General features: G+C 41.1%; 1 protein-coding gene across 3 annotated transcripts in view; it reads left to right on the top strand.

Annotated features, from left to right (window-relative positions):
• LOC112225087 (collagen alpha-1(XVIII) chain) overlaps positions 1-20,990 on the top strand; it is a 179,044-nt gene that overhangs the window by 87,720 nt on the left and 70,334 nt on the right. For all 3 annotated transcript variants that reach the window (XM_024388712.2, XM_024388710.2, XM_024388709.2), the window contains 5 exons: positions 10,487-11,028; positions 14,050-14,133; positions 14,394-14,456; positions 15,886-15,954; positions 19,001-19,082. In XM_024388712.2, the coding sequence (XP_024244480.1) occupies positions 10,487-11,028; positions 14,050-14,133; positions 14,394-14,456; positions 15,886-15,954; positions 19,001-19,082 (840 nt within the window). The remainder of the gene's footprint in view (positions 1-10,486; positions 11,029-14,049; positions 14,134-14,393; positions 14,457-15,885; positions 15,955-19,000; positions 19,083-20,990) is intronic.

The following is a 20,990-nucleotide window of genomic DNA, read 5'->3' as shown; positions in this document are numbered from 1 at the left end:
TAATCTACATGCACGCAGCAGCTTCTGTTTTAAAACCTTTAGATTCAGTCTTACTCAGCCCTGCATTTTTTATCACAGGAGACTATTTTAATTCATATACAGTAGTTCTGTTGGCTGGGAGTCTCTGACTACCAGAAGTGCCCAACATTGGCTGATATTTGTATATAAAGCAGTTCTCCAGACACTCCCATACTACCTCACCACTTCTTAATTGGAAATCCAGCCACCATCAGATTTGCTCTCAAGACTGGCTGGTTCTAGAAGTTCCACGAGTCTGGGAAGATTGCTTTTAGTTATTGTGCCCCTAGAGCATTGAATGACCTGCAGGCCACTTTGAGCCTTGACTCTCTGGTCTCGAAGGGTCAGTTCGGGATTTTAATTAGGAATGTGGTGAAGGAGAACTGCACTTGTTTTGATTGATTTGTAATTGTATCTGTCGCTTTTGAATGTGATTTGTTTTAATTGTAAATGTTGATTCATTTTTTCCAGAGCACCCTTGTAAATGAGACCCCGGTCTCGATGGGTTTTCCCTGGTTAAATAAAGGTTACATTATTATGTTTTTTTTATTGTAATTTGTGCCACTATATATGAGAAATATGAGAAAAAAATCTATACAAAAAACAAATCCCTTTGGAATGGTAATTGTTTATGTATTTTATTTCAACCCTAGATTTTCAAATCTCTTATTCCCCAAATTTTTAGGTTCCAAGCCCAAACAGGACCCTTTCAGAAGCTGCACTTTTTTTCTGCCTGATTGGCATATATCAAGTCTTGTTAAACTGTCAGTGGATGACAAAAGCTTTTCTGGGGGTTGAATGGAGATCCTAGTTAAAATGCTAATATTATAGGGCTGGGCAGTATACCGGTATTGATGCATGGACCGGTTTAGTTTTTTTCTTTACCTCCTATTTCAATGTTTTGGTTTGTTAAATGTGATACGGCACTCCATTTTTATACTTTACTCCACTACTTGAGTCTTCTCTCTCCGTCTCTCTCACCAAACTCCCCCTGTCACTCAAGGAGTGCAGTTGTTGTTGCTCGGCCACAAGATCGTTTGCCGACCGTTCACTCTTCAGTTTGCATGGTCATTGCAGCAGATGCAACAATATGTTGATGACAACGATGCTGCTTTCCACTTTGCTTCTGAATATAAAATTGCAACTGTTATATAATTACACTTAGTTTGTGTGCAATATGTTACCATCTACAAACAGCTAATTGTCTTTTCATAGCAAATTGTGGCTAAAATAAATCATTAGTCACTAATCGCTAGTTAGCTCGCTGGCTAGCTAACTAGCTAGCTAATAAATGTACTGAGTCAGATAAACGTAGCTAGCTAATGCAGCCTAATACCTGTGCTGGTGTAAGCTTAAATCAGCATGTTTGTGCAACAGCATCTTCTAAATCAGAGAGGAATAGATGCTGCTTAGTGACATGAAGTAAGATACGACATTTAATGTAGCCAAAGATGATAGGATCCGACTGCCCTGGGAAACACTGACCAACACTTTGGTTCCTACCCTGTGACAATAACGCCTCTATAGAGATCCTACTAGAATTCAAATTCCTAATTCTATGAATGCCTCCTTGGCTTTTTAATTTGGTGTCATGTCAAACAACACTGTATTCAAAGTGCCCACTATTCCATTCTGAATAATCATTATATTTCCATGATTCCAACAGTTCACCTAAGTGTTTTGACCTAGCCTAGGCAGCCGATAGTGGCAGCTAGATCTGCACTATCATCTAGGATTGATGTGCATTCCCGGTAATACACTCGTGTCGCCCGTGGACCGGCTCATACATAAAGCATCCTCCATTCAGGGGATAATTTTCCTCATTAATTAATTGTATTGGCGAGCCAGCAGATTTTCCACCACCATTTTGGGATTTTCAGACAACTTAGGATGTTGCACACCGCATTCAGCCAAGGGTGTGCAATGTCCTAAGTGGTGTGAAAATACCAAAATGGGCGTGGAAAATTGTGTTAAAGCTGGTTAAAGAGGAAAATGATGCCCTTTAAGCCTGCATGGAGGATACTTAATATACGAGCCAGTCCACAAGTGACACGAATGTATTACCGGGAATGTGCATCAACCTTAGACGATAGTGCAGATCTAGAGGCCACTATCGGCTGTCTAGGCTAGTTTTGATCTATATCGCAATTGCAATATTTTGTTGAAAATAAGTCCTAGATTTCTTTACCCATATCGCGCAGCCCTATGTGGCAGTGTGTAAATTGGCTCAAATTATATAAACTTTTGTTTTGAAGTTTCTTTGAACAGAATAAAACAACCTGAATTGAGAAATCCCCATTTAAAATCACGTAGGATGTATGTGTTTGGCACTCTAGGGTCATGCACAACTCATAGAGCAAATGTAAAACTTGTATTATTAAAAAACATAAAAGACCACCAAAGACCGTCAAAAATGTGAAACATATCGTGATATGATATTTGGGCCATATCGCCCAACCCCTGCACACAGACCAATTTGTTTTCATCATTTCAAATGACTCACTGCCTTTTAGACGACACAATACGGGTGCATTCACCGACATCAGCAAAGGCATTCCTTTAGCTTTACGTTTGAAGGGGAAAGCCTTACAATCATAAATCATAAAGCCGGTAATTCAATTGGCTTCCGTTTCTCGTTGTTTGCCGTTGTTTTTGACGAGTGATTGATTCTACATTGTTTAATAGGCACGTCAACATCTCCCAGCTTATGTCAGTATGCTGAGCAACATAGGTCATTTTAGGGACTATGGAAAGAACCACACTGTGGATGCTTGTCACTCAGCAGCACACATTGCCATGAACTGTCAGATATGTGCCTAAGATATCAACTGAGTCTCCCTTGATATTGTTTATGGCCATGCCTGTGGGTGAAACTAGATCTGGTCGGCATAATAGGTGAACTGTTCCATAATGAGGGGGCTTGTGTTTCTGGAAACTCAGAATGCTGTAGGAGCACACAGTTCCAGGAAAATTAGGACTTGTGTCGTAGGATTGGCAAGGCACATCGAAAGATCAGATGACCGTATCATAGGAGAATGAGGTAAGGGCATTAAGAAGGTGGAGAGGAGGCAAACGTTCCCTCCAGATGGAACGTTATGATCGCAGACTGAGGGACAAGGCTCTGTTTGTCTATTGTCACAAGACACAGATCTTTGTCTTTTTGTTTTATCCCAAAAACCCTGAGACACCCCCACGTGTCAGCCAAAGTGCAACACCCCTGCAGACATTTAGGGGTTAAGTGGTGCCTTGCACAAGCGCAGGAAATTATGACTAGGACCTTGATGTCAGCAACCCTCCAGTTGCCGGCCCACTCCCCACCAGACTTTTTACCATTGAGAACTGGCAGAGAGAGTTAGGGGAGTTCCTGTGTCGACCTGCAAGCGCAGGCCTGCCCGTCCATCTGTGGCCCCTCGAGCTGTCATTCTCACTTTGTCCTGACTAACATCTTGTAGGGCAGTGCAAATTACGATTTATTGTTTTCTGTTCAACAGTCATGAACCCACAACTCCCTCTGGTGATTTGAGTGGGGCCCTCACTTGCAGCAACAAATCCCTAGTCCTGTTTAGGGTCATATGTCTGCTTAATTCGGTCATGTGTGACAGACCTGCTCGATTTGGTCTTATGTAGCAAAATTTGAAATTGTGTATTTTACATTGGATGAAAGTAGAGACCCTGAGCTAGAAAATGGTACGTCCTACACTTCAGTTGAGGAACAATAGGAAAGTAATTCCGCATTGAAAGTTGATAAACGTGTCACCTCACTTTTGAGAAATTGGCCTTTGAATGTTTTGGTACACCTACTGAGAGCTCTTCTTTGTCTCCACCCATTCAGCATTGTTTACACCCTCTTAAGCTTTAGCCCCACCCATCTCTTTAAGGGTTGATCCGTGCATTCTGTCCTAACAACAGCAGTCAAGCACCCAATCTAACTGGCTAACGTTGGCTAGCTTGCTAAGAGAATAGCCCACTCTGACTATTTTCCTCTGCCCTAGCAGAGCTGGTTAGGTTGTTTTTATGTTATCCAGAACATTGTTGACTGCAACTGTGCTGCTGGCAACAATTTACGTTTTTTTGCCAACATTTACTGGCACCGGCCATATTCAATGGGTGTTGAGCATTCGTAGATGTGTCCGTTATTCTGCGCTCTGGCTATCTAATCCGATTTCTGATTTCTCTTTCGTTTGAGTGTGCCAGAGTGCAGAATAATGAATTTACCAGCTACATCTATAAAAAGTTGTCACAGTGACATCATTAATATTCTATTGAAATGGTTACTTGCATAGTGGAGTATTTTATTAAGACATGTACAGTGGGGCAAAAAAAGTATTTAGTCAGCCACCAATTGTGCAAGTTTTCCCACTTAAAAAGATGAGAGAGGCCTGTAATTTTCATCATAGGTACACTTCAACTATGACAGACAAAATTAGAAATAAAAATCCAGAAAATCACATTGTAGGATTTTTTATGAATTTATTTGCAAATTATGGTGGAAAATAAGTATTTGGTCACCTACAAACAAGCAAGATTTCTGGCTCTCACGGACCTGTAACTTCTTCTTTAAGAGGCTCCTCTGTCCTCCACTCGTTACCTGTATTAATGGCAGCTATTTGAACTTGTTATCAGTATAAAAGACACCTGTCCACAACCTCAAACAGTCACACTCCAAACTCCGCTATGGCCAAGACCAAAGAGCTCTCAAAGGTCACCAGAAACAAAATTGTAGACCTGCACCAGGCTGGGAAGACTGAATCTGCAATAGGTAAGCAGCTTGGTTTGAAGAAATCAACTGTGGGAGCAATTATTAGGAAATGGAAGACATACAAGACCACTGATAATCTCCCTCGATCTGGGGCTCCACGCAAGATCTCACCCCGTGGGGTCAAAATGATCACAAGAACGGTGAGCAAAAATCCCAGAACCACACGGGGGGACCTAGTGATTGACCTGCAGAGAGCTGGGACCAAAGTAACAAAGCCTACCATCAGTAACACACTACGCCGCCAGGGACTCAAATCCTGCAGTGCCAGACGTGTCCCCCTGCTTAAGCCAGTACATGTCCTGGGCCGTCTAATGTTTGCTAGAGAGAATTTGGATGATCCAGAAGAAGATTGGGAGAATGTCATATGGTCAGATGAAACCTAATTGGAACTTTTAGTTAAAAACTTTAGAGTGTACTGCTAGCTAGCTAACAGTACACTTTCATTTGAAATGAAAATGACTTTCTAACAAAATTAGAAACGTGTAATGTGTTAAAATGTTGCTAGCTAGACTTTCTTACCCGTTATACATGGATGGCTGCTTCTCCCTCTGTCATAGATGCCATGGTTGCCCTTAGTTTGAAGATGTAATCCGGAGACAGGTGTTTTCTCTATCTCCTTAGCTGTCATACTCAAATTACACTGATTACAAAATTCGATCCAACAGAAAGTGGAGAGCAACACTTATGCAGTTCTACGACGCAATATATATATATATATTTTAAACTCGTTAGACAGGATTACCTACACGTACTGACCAACTCAAATAGACAGAAGCGTGCTACATGGCAGACCGTTCTGAACTCATCTCTCGGCATGTCCAGCCCACTCATTATCTCAGCCAATCATGACTTGCGGGAAGGATGCTCTTTTTCTGTTGCTAAACCAACTAGGCTCATGATTTAACTATTGTATTCCTATTTACAGATGGCATACAAGATGACAGTTCACATGTTCTAGAAGGCATTTCTGCCTCTCCTGTAAAGTAGTGACGTGTGACATATGCCTAGATTCCTGAAACGAGTCACATATACAGTATTATGCAAGTTGAACTTTCAAATCCAACATTATCGTGTTGGTATGCGCACATTAGTGTCTAGCTGTGTTGGAAAACAGATCATGACCCACTTGAGAGTTGTTTGGCTTTTTCTTCAGTTCTGTCAAATGATGTTCTAATCTCTGATCTCTGACACTGATAGATTGGCAATGCAATAAGCGAGACACAGGAAGGACCCCCTGTTATTTCCTTTTTTAAATTAAGTTTATAGGAGTGCTCTTCCGTAGCTTTGGCATTGGGTTAAGTAGATTACCTCATATATTTTACCTTTCAACCTAACCACCTGCAGGCCCTAATGGCCTACACTTCTCATAGATCCCCAGGAGGACTTTGAACCTTGTGTAATGACTCATAGAACTTGTTTATCTGTCATCTGAAGGTTCTCAAAGAACGTTTTGTAAAGGAGGTAAAACATATCAGCTGATGCTCAAACATGATCAAACAAACTTGTAGAGGTTTTGTAGAAAAAAAAACATTTGTTTTGCATTACTTCCCATTTGAAGTGTCTTCTTTATCCTTGACTGATAAGATTTTTATCTCCCATAAATTCAATATTTATAAAGATGTATTGATTTATATTTTGAATTAGAATTATGATGAAATAGGACAATTTGTGCAAGGTTATTTGCTTATCACCGTGCGATAGAGGTGCATTTTCTCACTACAAATCACAAGATGCGGATTTGAGGTCGAGAGGACACACACGTCTTTGTGTTCTCTGTTTCTTTTCAAAACTTCCCCCATTATTATACACTGATCCCATACCATTCACCCGGGGTGACGGAAGAGGGAGCACAGATATTTGGGGAACACAGCTGTAGGTTTCCTGTTGCACTGACATAATGGCATTTAACAGATGTCACCGAATTAAAGGGGAACTGTTGTGTGTGTGCTGAAAGGTGTTAGAGTAGAAGTCAGGAATTCTTTTAAATAAATTCCATAAAATGAATGAATTCACTGATTCCATTCGGTCAAATTCAGGAATTGATGGAATTTAAGAAATGTATCATTATTTTGTATTTTTTTTATGGAATGAATTTCTTATGCAGAATTTATCCTCATGCAGAGTATGCAGTGCATGATTATCTTCTTCTACTTACAAAACTACAGCCTGAAAAATCTTAGACTTACAGTACCAGTCAAAAGTTTTGTCGCACCTACTCATTCATGGGTTTTTCTTTATTTTACTATTTTCTACATTGTAGAATAATAGTGAAGACAACTATGAAATAACACATATGGAATCATGTAATCACAAAAGTGTTAAACAAGTCAAAATATATTTTATATTTGAGATTCTTCAAAGTAGCCACTGTTGCCTTGATGACAGCTTTGCACACTTTTGGCATTATCTCGACCAGCTTCATGAGGTATTTACCTGGAATGCATTTCAATTAACAGGTGTGCCTTGTTAAAAGTCCATTTGTGGAATTTATTTCCTCCTTAATGCGTTTGATCAGTTGTGTTGTGACAAGGTAGGGAGGTATACAGAAGATATCCCTAATTGGTAAAAGACCAAGTCCATATTATTGCAAGAACACTTCAAATACGCAAAGAAAAATGACAGTCCATCATTACTTTAAGACGTGTACCTTTGATGTATTCACTATTATTCTACAATGTAGAAAATAGTACAAATAAAGAAAAACCCTTGAATGAGTAGGTGTGTCCAAACTTTTGACTGGTACTGTGTGTTTCTTTGTGATAATCTTGTGATCATAATTATGTGTTGTGATGAGTGTCATAAGCATTCGGTTTACATGTACATCTACAGTATACCCCTAGAACAAGAATCTGGGTGATAATATCTCAATGGTCTTAGGAAGTGTTTTCAGTATTTAGTGCATCTGATCTAACTGAAGCATACAGTGTTAATTAACTCTGTTTCCAATTGAGGTACAATCAAGGATGACCATCCTCCCTTTTTTAGATTAACTTTTTTTTCAAAACATGATTGCGTGAGAAGTGATTCAAATTTCGAAACAGAAAGGAAAAAGCAGCCGGAGGCACCTGTTAGAAAAAGCTTACAACGTCTATTCAATCAGACTTCCCCTTTTCTGTTCAGCTGTGTCGAATTTTGTTAACGATCTTGTAAGATCCTAGTCACTTCAAATTTATACAGACAACGAAAAAGGTCCACAGACACTGGTTGTACACTTTGTGCCTTGCAATATTACATACAGTCAGTCATATCCCCCTTGGATCTATTTGAAATGCTGTCGTTTGAAATCAAAATAAGTATGGGGTCACTTCAAGTAATGATTCACCCATTTTGAATGCTATGTTGTTTTTGTGCATCTTTCAGCGATGTTCTGTCGATTACCTGGGTCATTTCATGATTTCATCTGTATCTGAGCTATTCCCGTTCAAGCATACATACATTTGGCCGGTATGACATAGCATTTAAGAATCCCAAGTGGTGCAGCGGTCTAAGGCACTGCTTTTTGGTGCTAGAGGCATGACTACAGACCCTGGTTCGAGCCCGGGCTGTATCACAACCGGCTGTGATCGGGTGTCCCATAGGGCGGCGCACAATTGGCCCAGTGTCTACCGGGTTATTAGGGGAGGGTTTGGCCGGGGTAGGCCGTCTTTGTAAAATAAGAATTTGTTCTTAACTGACTTGCCTAGTTAAATAATATAAAGCCTCTCTCACTACACTGGAAGTTAACAGGAGTATGACTTTTATATCGCGAAAATGTCTATCATACATGTCAGATTTCAATACTGGCTGATGTCATAACATGGGAGGTTGTCTTCTCTCGAATGAGCCATTGATCATGCTTTTGCGATATTCCAACCTCAAGGAATTTGTAATTTAACAGAGGGACTAACACATTTCTCCTATATTGATGGAGCAGTTTGTTTGGCGATTTTACGGCTAAATAGCTATTTCACATGCTGATATTGACTTTAGTATTATTGTAGCTTCGTCCAGCCAGCCCATAGAGAGAGCATTGCATTGTGGGCTTCATAGTCGACTTGAGCTGCAACAGATTACCGCAACGATTTTCACATGTTGCTACCAACCTATAAGGACAAAATGAAACATTTGCTCACAAAAATATTTGTCTCACATATTAGTGTTATGTAACACTGGGAATTATAGAAATAAGCGGCACCACACCCTAATAGCATTTTCATTCATTAAATATGCACATACTGTGTTTGCATGTAACACAAATCATTTTTTCTGGACATTGTATGAAGTCAGCCTACATTTTTTTGTTTCATTTTGTTAAGACACTCTGGACTTACACACAGCAGATTGTGGATAAATATTTATTTCATAATATCTGTAAATACTTTTGAGGAAAATGTCCTCTAGAATTTTTTTGACAACATATCAACAATTCCCTATGTATAAGTCTGAAGAATTTTTCAAGATAACCACACAAATTGTGATGAATGCAGATGCTTCTGAGAGGCTGAGAAAAATGTGTTGGCATGCAGGAAGAGTCTGACTTTCGGGAAAAGTACACTGAAATTAGACTACCAAATGCCAAACAACTATTTAGACCCAATCACCACTCTTCAAAGTCAGTTACTACATATATTCCGGTGTGTAACATTATCTATGAAAAGGACTTTTATATTATGTGATTCAATGAAGTGAGCTTTGAAATTATGGATGGATGTCTATTTAAAAGTGGTTACAATTCATGACATTTTGATAATGCTAGTATGATAAACTAACAAAAAATATACATTTTCATCTACTTTTTGAAATGTTTATTTTAAATGTACCAAAATACCCCCAAAATGTCAAAATTGATAAGGAGCTGCATAAATGACATTTTTGCGTGTGGTGCCTGTCCTTAACTGACCCCATGTTAAAACAAATCTTAGACTGGTTAGCATGGAGTTCCCCTTATCCAATGTCAGCGAGGGAAGAATGTCATGTCGGCATGCATTCACAAGGGGCTTTGGGCTAAAATAACTCCATCTGTTGAAGGGATCTAGATTCTTGTAGGTCCCAGGAGAAGTGTTCTCCCCATGCTTTTTGGGGGATGTCATAGTTGCTATTAGTTTTTATAACCCACTCCATTATTTGAAGGCAGACAATATGAGTTGGCTTGTTTGAATTGGGTCCTTTGAGAAATGCTCACATATAGGGTTGGCTTTCAAAAGTTAAGAGCAAAAGGTCATTGTTTACTGTAGCTTTGCAAAGTATTTTAGCACAGTGGTTTGTTTGGCTGTGTGTCAGTTGCAATTAACTTCAGCCATATAATGTATTTGTTTGTAATGTTTCCCTGATATCTAATTACCATTATCGTGTGGAGTTGATTCACGTTGATATGCAATGCACAATTTATCTTGAAGTTGTGATATATGTTTTACAAGTCCAAGGAAGTTTCCCATGTCAGGTCATATTTCTCTTAAATATTAGACCAGGAATCATTGAAATATCATTACGTTAATGCAGATCTTCAAGTGACTCTGGACACTGGGTTCATTAACATTGCTGCCCCCCTTCCCTCCCCAAAAAACTCCCAAAACACTACAAAGAAAGTGTTGGCGGTCTGCTTTTACCTCGCAGACCAAAACCCACTGTGTCAAACCCCAACACACTAATAGAGCACGCTAACCCAATCTTGCCATGCAGCCCAGGCGTTTCCTGTGTGCTGTGTACTAACTTCCTGTTTCTCTACTGTAGATGAGATCGGTGTCTCCCTCCTGCAACTGATCGGGGACCCTCCCCCAGACGAGATCACCAAGATCTATGGTCCCGACAACAGCCCCGGCTACGTCTTCGGTCCCGACGCCAACACGGGCCAGTTGGCACGTGCCCATCTTCCCAGCCCCTTCTACCGGGACTTCTCCCTCCTCTTCAACCTGAAGCCCCAGTCCACCAAGGGCGGAGTCATCTTTTCGGTCACAGACGCCTCGCAGAAGATCATGTATGTGGGCGTCAAGCTGTCGCCGGTCAAAGCGAACAAGCAGAATGTAATCTTCTACTACACGGAGCCCGATTCGCAGGTGTCGTACGTGGCGGCCACCTTCCCCGTGCACAACCTGGCCGACCAGTGGAACCGCTTCTCCATCTCCGTGCTGGACGACAAGATCACCTTCTACATCAACTGCGATGACCAACCCCAGGTGGTACGCTTCGAGAGGTCCCCGGATGAGATGGCGCTGGAGGCCGGAGCCGGGGTGTTCGTGGGCCAAGCCGGAGGGGCCGATCCCGATAAGTTCCTGGTATGTATCATGCTATGACTGGACTTTTTAATATCAGAGTCGGGGTCCGTTGTGTTTCAACTTGGTCAATGCGAAAATGTGTCATTTGTAATTTCCTGGATTGAAGGACTTGAAAGGCAATTCTACGCCAAACTCTCTTATATTTTACTCAGGGCCCTATCCTGAATAGCCTATCGCATAATAATAGCATAAGAGTAGGATATGTAGTCCGCAATTCTGGCTCAATCTTGAGCAGAAATCAGAACGTCCTATGCAGTCCAAGATGAATTCATAGTTTTGACTTATGTGCACTTATCTCAAGCCCTCAAAAAATCAGACCAGTCAGTGTTGCCCTCCTAGTCAGGCTGATTCAGACACGTGAAACCGAAACCGTCGGGTTTGGCAACCCTTTTATGATTTGATTGCCTTTAATTGGCCTGCTTTAAATCAAAACATAAAAGTGGTCTGACCCCGACCATCCCCTGTCTCCTCCGGGGAAACACAGAAGTATAATTGGTGGACTTCATGGTGGGGGATCAATTAGCTCCAGTTGGCCCTCCCCTCCATCCCCCTGTGTAAGTGCTGCAGCTGACCCCTAGTCGCTCTGCAGCACCCAGCACACAAATACAGGTCTCCCTGTAAGCAGAGGGCACAAGCAGACAGGTGCTTCTGTGACCAGGACAATCGGCCTTATGTTCCGAGCACAAGCAAGATGGTGCCTATTGACGGTGCCCTTTGTTTAGTTTTTGCTGACATCATCTGAATTTGTTGTATCTCCTCATTCAGTAGATTGTAGGGTAATATTTAAGCATATGAATCACATAGTGGTCACTAATATGCAGTTTAAAAGTGTATAAATAAGTAGCTAGTTAGGTCTTTGTGTGCTATAAGCTATTCATCAAGCCTGTATCCACTGTTTTATTTTCTACTTGTGTGAATAAGGAAACAATGAATATGCTACTTATATTGCAAATCGGTGGCTTAATATCATTCCTATACTGAAGTGTTACCAGTTGTACATTCAAATCTGTAAAGACTAAGACCTAACATTCTGAGAATGAACCCTGTTTGAAATGAATGAATGAAATTGAGTGCATTTTATTTCAGAATATTGGCTTGCGCTGAGACAATGTTGCTAGGATAAAGCAAAAGTTGAGATTGAACTTAAATAGATCCCGCTCCAATAATAAGATTCAAGTCAGTATCGTAAGCTAGTGTTTCCCAACTCCAGTCCTTGAGTACCCCATACATTACTAATTTTTATTGTAGCCCTGGACAGGCACACCTTATTCGCAAAAATATGTGCTGTTGGGAGTACTCAACATGGTAAACCATGCAATCATATGATGTCAGAATGAGAACAGGTATGAAGACATACTGAAAGAGAAAGACATTTGACCTGCCTTTTGACAAATAACGCAACATTGAATCTTTTTTATTGCTTGACTAACTTACATATTTCTGCAATGATTCATTAGTTCCCAGACAGCATTGTAATTATTGTTTTACTTTCTGTCTATACATTTACACATGGTAAACCCTGTCTGACTAAACCAAGATAATTGGGTGATTTAAAACATGGTCATAGGAAGCAATGATATCTTTATTCCAATAAAGCATTAACGGGCAACTCGAGGGAGTCTTTTTGTGCGTATTAACCCTGAGGTAGACATAGAAAAAGATTGGCGGACGTGGGTTCGTTTTATGTCCATGGCATATCCTTTAAAATATGTGAATGTGTGTAGTTCTACCCACTGTTGACTGATTTTGCTGGGCATTTTCTGGGCATGTCTTCAAGCAAAGTACACCTCAGGGCCTCGGAATGCTCAGAGCAGAATCCCAAATAGCTCTCATTTGGGTTCAAGACAGCTCAGTCGGTCTGTCCTATCTTGACAAGACCAAATGAGGGGATTTAGACAAAAGGGTTTGGCCAAATGTCAGAGCATTGTCTCTTTTGTTCTCCAAGCTGTGTGGAAGGGAGGTTTTCATCTTTTTAAAGACAGTTCTTAGAGACAGCTGAGGTAAACAATGGTTGTTTACATAGACCCCAGGCATTGCCCGAGTTCAGACACTTATCATTGCATTATCTGTTGACTCAACGCAGGGTGTTGAACCCTTATGCCTGCACTGAGGAGGTATAAGCCAGAGACATGTAACCACTCAAGTCAAATGTATAGATAGTCCATGAGATTGACATGATAGTTTTAACATATTTAAAATTAAAATAAAGCTATAAATTGTTCATTTACACATACTCAAATGACAACAGAAACATAAATAACAGAGTAATATAACCTGTTATTTTTGGTTATGATAGGGTAAGATAGCACCTGCTCCCAGGCCTGGAAGTAACAGTGGAAAACGAAAAGCACATAGGGTGCCTACAGCTTACTGAAAAAAAGTCCTCATAAAATCAACTAAATAAATATATTTGATAGCTATTTAGGGACATTGAAGGCTTGTGAACACAATTGTGGACATTCATCGAAAGAGAAGCTCTTCATAACTAGAGCTTTTATCCGTTTAAAACATGTTAAAAGCAAATTCCCCTGAATCACATGATTGGTTTTTTGATTGACTTGATAAGATGCTATTAATGCGATACATTGAAAGAAGCTCCTGTGGTGGAGAGTTTGATGGACTGGGACCGTGGAAGAGGAGAGTGTCATATCACATGCGTCCATTTCATTGCTCAACACTGGGGCAACTGTACTAAACCCCTCAGCTTCTTCAACAAGGGGCAATTCCACAACAAATCCACCACACAGATCAGGTACACATGTTTGAAGACACAGGACTTCAGAGGGAAGATTTATGTTTGTTTATGTTTAGAGCAGGGCCATGGCTTGTGGGCTTAATGGTGGGAGAAGAATGCAGACTTGTACAGGCAGAGGACCAGCTGTGCAGCAGCACCGCAACATGCCTTGTTTTACATCACCCCACACATACAGACACCAGACATCAAAGGCCATGTATTGACAACTGTCTGTGTGTGTGTCTGCCTGCGTATATGCGCTTGCCTGTGTGTGTTTTCCTTCATAGGGGGTGATTGGGGAGCTGAGGGTTGTTGGAAACCCCCGGGCTGCTGAAAGACAGTGTGAGGAGGAAGGGGACGACTCGGATGTGGTAAGTGACCCTTGACCCGCCACCCATACATTAACATAGGTGGTGCAGCGTAGCGCTTCTACAGTTGTTGCCTTAGCAGGATATGGGGTGGCTTAAACTTAGAGGGAACTTGGGAAATTAGAGGGAACAATAGCAACCAAACAGAAGCAAAGGGGCTGAAATCGGAAGGGACCTACCTGAAGAAACATTCGTTTTTCATTGCAAAACGTTTTGCTAAGGGTTGGCACTAATGAATACACCCCTGGTCTCTCCCCGCCCAGGCTTCAGGAGATGGCGGAAGCGGCGATGTGGAAGGGAAACTGGACGGGAAGAAGAAAGGCTCGGTATGATCGTTTGACATTTTTATGTTAAAATTAAGGTTAAAACCAGGTTATCTGTGACGTTTCAAAGGTCAGAGAGTGTGAGCAGAAAGGCTTGGCTATGTACTGGTTGTAGGTTTGGTAATGTCACCACATGATGGGTTTTTACAACACTGAACAAAAATATAAATGCAACATGTAAAGTGTAGGTTTCATGAGCTGAAATAAAAGATCCCAGAAATTTTTCACGCGCCCAAAAAGCGTATTTCTCTCAAATTTTGTGCACGAATTCGTTTACATCCCTGTTAGTGAGCATTTCTCCTTTGCCTATGTAATCCATCAACCTGAATGGTGTGGTATATCAAGATGCTGATTAAACAGCATGATCATTACACAGGTGCACCTTTTGCTGTGGACAATAAAAGGCCACTCTAAAATGTGCAGTTTTGTCACACAACACAATGCCACAGATGTTTCAAGTTTTGAGGGAGCGTGCAATTGGCATGCTGACTGCAGGAATGTCCACCAGTGAGATGCTGCCAGAAAATGTAACGTTAATTTCTCTACCGTAAGCACATTCAACCGGCCTCACAACCGCAGACCACGTGTATGGCGTCATGTGGGCAAGCGGTTTGCTGATGTCAATGTTGTAAACAGAGTGCCCCATGGTGGCGGTGGGTTCATGGTAGGGCAGGCATTTGCAAGGGACAACAAACACAATTGCATTTTATCAATGGCAATTTGAATGTACAGAGATACCGTGACCAGATCCTGAGGCCCATTGGCGTGCCATTCATCCATTCATCGTGCCATTCATCATTTTTTTTGTGTGTTATTGACTGTACGTTTGTTTATGTGTAACTCTGTGTTGTTGTTTTTGTCGCACTGCTTTGCTTTATCTTGGCCAGGTCGCAGTTGTATCTGGTTAAATAAAGGTGAAATAAAATAAATTAAAAAATCCGCTGCCATCACCTAATGTTTCAGAAAGATAATGCCCGGCAACATTCCTCAAGGATCTGTACATAATTCCTGCAAGCTGAAAATGGCCCAGTTCTGCCATGGCCTGCATACTCACCAGACATGTCACCCATTGAGCATGTTTTGGATGCTCCAGTTCCTGTCAATATCCAGCAATGTTGCACAGCCATTGAAGAGGAGTGGGACAACATTCCACAGGCCACAATCAACAGCCTGATCAACTCTATGCGAAGGAGATGTGTCCTGCTCCATGAGGCAAATGGTGATATCACCAGATACGGACTTGTTTTCTGATCCATGTCCCTACCTTTTTTTAAGGTATCTGTGACCAACAGATGCGTATCTGTATTCCCAGACATGTGAAATCCATACATTACGGCCTAATTACGGCCTAAAATCTTAGGAATTGTTTTTGTTGTGTTTATATTTTTTGCGCAGTTGTTGTAGAGCCTCCTTTGTCTTACTCTCCCCATAGGGTACTTTCAAATGGGACGCGGAGGTACAAAAAAATGTGTGGGTTGAGGACGACAGACCAACAGTTACGGTATGTGCCCTGAAATCCATTTTATCTGTTTATGTTGCCGTTCACTCACAAGCATGTGAATTTTTCACCTTTTGATGTGTCAGGACTTCACTCCCTTCTCGTGAGCGGCGGACACAAATCAAATCAAATTGTATTTGTCACATGCACCGAAAACAACAGGTGTAGGTAGACCTTACAGTGAAATGCTTACTTACCAATAATTACCAACTTACCTTAACCAATAATGCAGTTTTAAGAAAATACCTAAAAAAGAGTAAGAAATAAAAGTACCAAATAATTAATGAGCAGCAGTAAAATAACAATTGCGGGGGCACTGGTTAGTCGAGGTAATTGAGGTAATGTACATGTAGGTAGACTTATTAAAGTGACTATGCATTATTTAGTAGGGATGTAGGGAACTCTGTAAAACTATGTAGGGCACGCTATTCAAATGGCACCCTATTCACTACTATAGTGCACTACTGTATGTTGGGAATAGGGTGCAATTTGAGATGTAACCATCCACAGTCATGTACTTTTAACATATGGTCAACATTGAAACCGAGTTATCTGGCTATTTCAAACTGTAGGGAGCTGTATAGGGAGGGGGTGGGTAGTGGGGAATGTATATGGCCGGTTTGGCTGTGGGTCATCACCTGGACAATGTCCTAAACTAACACGAGCATCATCTCCCCCACACAAACACACAGACGTGGACCATGCATTTTATGATATTACAATACCCTCTACAATAAGCAAATGTTGCAGCACAACCTCGAGCCTCCATACAACGGCACTGTCGGGGCACGCCGGTCCAATTACAGTGGAAGACTAGGTAGACAGCCAGATGTGTCTGATCCAGCTCAGGGCTATGATATCGCCAAAGTTCCTGTTTTGCTATTTTGACTGGTTTCTCAATCAGATTTAAAAGTTGAGAGAACAGGAATAGGGAGGTAACGGAAAGAGATGACGGGGGAAGTTGGCCTGTCTTTGGCCTGCCAGACCTTGTAGGTTCCACAGGGCTCCAGGTGCACAGGCCAACTTTGAAGCCTTGTGCCACTTCACACGGGATTTCCATCCTCCCGACGTGTTTATTAGCATCGTATGGAACAGCTGTTACCTAACATACTGTTGACTTTGACTTTCCATCAAGTTGTTTCATTGCAACATATAATGCCTGTCTGACCAGATTGTCTGAGTTTTAGCCTGTCTGACGGCGGATTTGTGTGTGATTGAAGGACTTGTGAGTTGTCATCATTACACAGTGCACTAAGGGCAGGATTTCACTCAAATCCGCACTGCAGAAAAAAGCGACAACATCGTTTCTGCTCCATTAAACAGATTTTGGTAGAATGAGTTACCTACCGTCAAGCTTAAGAAAACTTGGAAACTCCCATTACCCAATTGTCTGGGTGAAAGTGCGTATAATTTAATATTGTGTGAGATTTGTTTTCTTTTAAGACTCAGCTCGTGACAGTGAAGTAAACAGACTTCTTATTTCATTACATTTCTCACACAATTGTGTCTCGAATCTCATATGGAGTCCGGGATTAGGCGTGTGTGTATTCGGTGTGTGAATCTGGTCCTTGTGCCAACTTTACCTTATTGCATCAGCTTTGTGGCCTAAATAGTTTTGTTCAGAGAACATATAGCAGACAAGTTTAAATCTGCATCGGGCAAAATTGGGCTTGTGCCTTCTATGGTTAAATTAAGTTGTGTTTTTCAAATCCATCACCACCAAGTGCCTCGTCTGTCCCCACCCTCTTCACTCCCACCTCTCAGAAACGATGAATGCATGGGAGTATACATGCAGGTTTGTTTTATTATATATATCCCTTGGATCTGTCATATAACAATCACAAGTCTAATTCTTCACACAGTCAACTTCAGGCCCTACAAAAGGAAGAATGTTTGTCCACAGAGGAAACTGCTTAATTTTGTGAAGAATTCCATACTTTTTATTTCAAATTGCCCCCCTCCATCCATCTATCCATTCATCTGTCCCACCCAGTACTCCCCTCTCAGATTCCACAGGTGACAAAGCGTGTCACCTGGTGAAGAATGAGTTTAGAAAACGGGGGCGTTAGGTGTTATCTTCCTCTCACTGAGGGAGGTGAGTCTGGAAATGGCCTCCCCTCTTCCCCTCTACAGATTGTCCCATCTGTAGAGCGCTAGCAGTGATGACAGATCTTTGGCAGTCCTTCCTTGTCTCTACTCCCCAACACACACAACCTGACACTTACACCCAGACACACACACTGAAACAAGTGCACACACACACCATCTCCTCCACTCTATTCTCTGACCACTATCTTAAGAGCTGGAGCCCAAAACGGGTCACATTCCTGTTGCCAGACATGTTCCTCCCAACCAAAATACCTGCTGCTTGGCGCCATCCCATCCGCTCCCAGTGGGAGAAAGTACACCCACCATCTCACTCACTGGACCAACTCACTGTTGTATATTCATAATGGGCGCACATAAACTTGGCGCCACCATCACAGCTCTTTGCAACACCACTGTAGAGACTACCTCACAGAGGGGAAGAGAGAGTGTGTTTGCTTGGTAATCGGTATCAATTTGTTTAGGGTAAGCTAGCCCGAGAGGAAATTAGATAATGGACACCGTCTAGTCTGCGCTAGTCTGCCAACCATTAGCACTGTGCTAGTCTGCCAACAATTAGCATGTATGATTAAGCCATAACAAAAATAAAACACAAAACATATAGTACATACAGTGAAGTCTGAAATTATTGACATCATACCCCCAAGGCTAATCTCCCCTGTTATTGGTAATGGTGAGAGGTTAGCATGTCTTGGTGTTATGGTCTTTGACCCTGACCCAGTTGGGAAGCCAACTTTGAGTTTTCCTTGGAGCTGGATGTATTTTTATGATCATATTAGGTCATATTATTACCCCATAACAACAAAAACATGAACATGGTTTTCTTTGTTTAAGATCTACAAATACTCATGTGGGATCAATATGCACGTTTTTTTTCCTTTGGAGCTCAGCTGGATATATTTTTATGTTTGTTTTTCAATGCTGTTTTAACGTCTTTCTCCAGACTACCCCTCCGTCGTCACGCCCGATTCAGCAGCCCCCAGTGACCCGGCAACAACCAGAGGTGTCTCCCAAAAAAGAGACTGGTGAGTTCAAAAAGGTCATAGTCTAGATCAGGACTCCCCAGCCCTGTGTCTGGAAAGCTACCCTACTTTAGGTTTTAAACCCAGTTGTAAATAACTTGATTCAGCTTATCAACAAGCTTATTATTGGAATCAGCTGCACTAGATTAGGGTTGGAGCGAAAACCTACAGGACGGTAGCTTTCCAGAAACAGAGATGGAGAGTCCTGGTCTAGACAAGACAGAATGTTGTATGGGTTTGCAAGACCACTAGTCACATTGGTTGACTATTGTAGATGTGTTTGTAGCACTTTATAGTAATATTAATATAAGATCAGATGTACTTTATTATCCATTAACTTATAAAACAGAAATGTGTCTTTATACACAATCCAACCCCCCGAGCATAATTTATAAGACGTGTGATTTGTGTAACATGTGTAAGTCATTAACACATGCCTTATAAATTATCTATTATTGGCTTGTAAAAAGTTATTATAAAGTGTTAGCAATGTGTTACATGCATCTGTATTATATTTTTATGTAGTAACAGTGGACAATTGATAAATATTGACATGGACCAAATTTGACATGATGGTTATGATGTTATGAGAAAAGTTCATGGTTACCATACCATATGCATGCTATGTGTGATGACACTTCATTTTCATGATTTAGGTAGACTACTGGTTATTTTCACTATATGGTTATTTTTAACTTTTACTTCACTATAAGGGCACACGGCGATACACAGGAGGCAGATGGTTGGAGTCTTAGATGTTTATTATTCCAAAAAGGGGTAGGCAAGAGAATGATCATGTACAGGCAAAAGGTCAAAACCAGTTCAGAGTACAGTAGGTAACGAAGGGCAGGCAGGCTCAAGGTCAGGGCAGGCAGAATGGTCAGGCAGGTGGGAATGGAGTCCAGAAAACAGGCAAGGGTCAAAACCTGGAGGACTAGTGAAGAGTAGAGAAAAAGGAGTACACGAAAAAACACACTGATTGAGTTGACAAACATACAAGACGAACTGGCAAAGAGAGACAGGAAACAGGGATAAATGCACTGGGGAAAATAAGCGACACCTGGAGGGGGTGGAGACAATCACAAGGACTGGTGAAAGAGATCAGGATGTGACACATCACTACATTCCTAAAGAAAAGCATGTACTTTTTACTCCAAACATTTTCCCTGATACCAAAAGTACATTTTTAATGCTTAGCAGGACAGACAATGGTCCAATTCACACATGTATCAAGAGAACAACCCTGGTCATCCTTACTACCTCTGATCTAGTGGACTCACTAAACACATATGCTTCATATATAAATTATGTCTGAGTATGGCCCTGGCTCTCAGTAAATAAAATACAAACAAGAAATTGCATTACCCATTTAAATTCAGTGCAAATAAATATCCATCACAAATAGTACAAACTTGCCCAAACTGTGAACTGGACAGATACGTTTTTGAAAACTTCTTGTATGAGACATACAGTAACTTCAGAAAGCATTCATACCACTTGACTTATTTCACATTTTGTTGTTACAGACTGAAGTAAACATTTATTAAATAATGTTTTTTCTCACCCATATTTGTAGAAATGTTAGAACATTTATTGAAAATGAATGACAGAAATATCTCATTTAAATAATTATTCACACCCCTGAGAAGGAGCACCTTTGGCATCAATTACAACGGTGAGTCTTTCTGGTTATGTCTCTAAGATGTTAATGGATAACATTTGCCCATTTATTGTTTTCAAAATTCCTCAAGCTCTGTCAAATTGGTTGTTGATCATTGATAAACAACCATTTCCAGGTCTTGCCATAGATCTTCAAGTAGATTTAAGTCAAAACTGTAGCTTGGCCACTCAGGAACATTCACCGTTTTCATGGTAAGCAATTCGTGTAGATTCTTCTCCCAGTGTCTGGTA

This window comes from Oncorhynchus tshawytscha, linkage group LG26, assembly GCF_018296145.1.
Source record: "Oncorhynchus tshawytscha isolate Ot180627B linkage group LG26, Otsh_v2.0, whole genome shotgun sequence".
In the NCBI taxonomy this organism is placed as follows: domain Eukaryota; kingdom Metazoa; phylum Chordata; class Actinopteri; order Salmoniformes; family Salmonidae; genus Oncorhynchus; species Oncorhynchus tshawytscha.
This window is presented reverse-complemented; position numbering and strand designations above follow the sequence as displayed.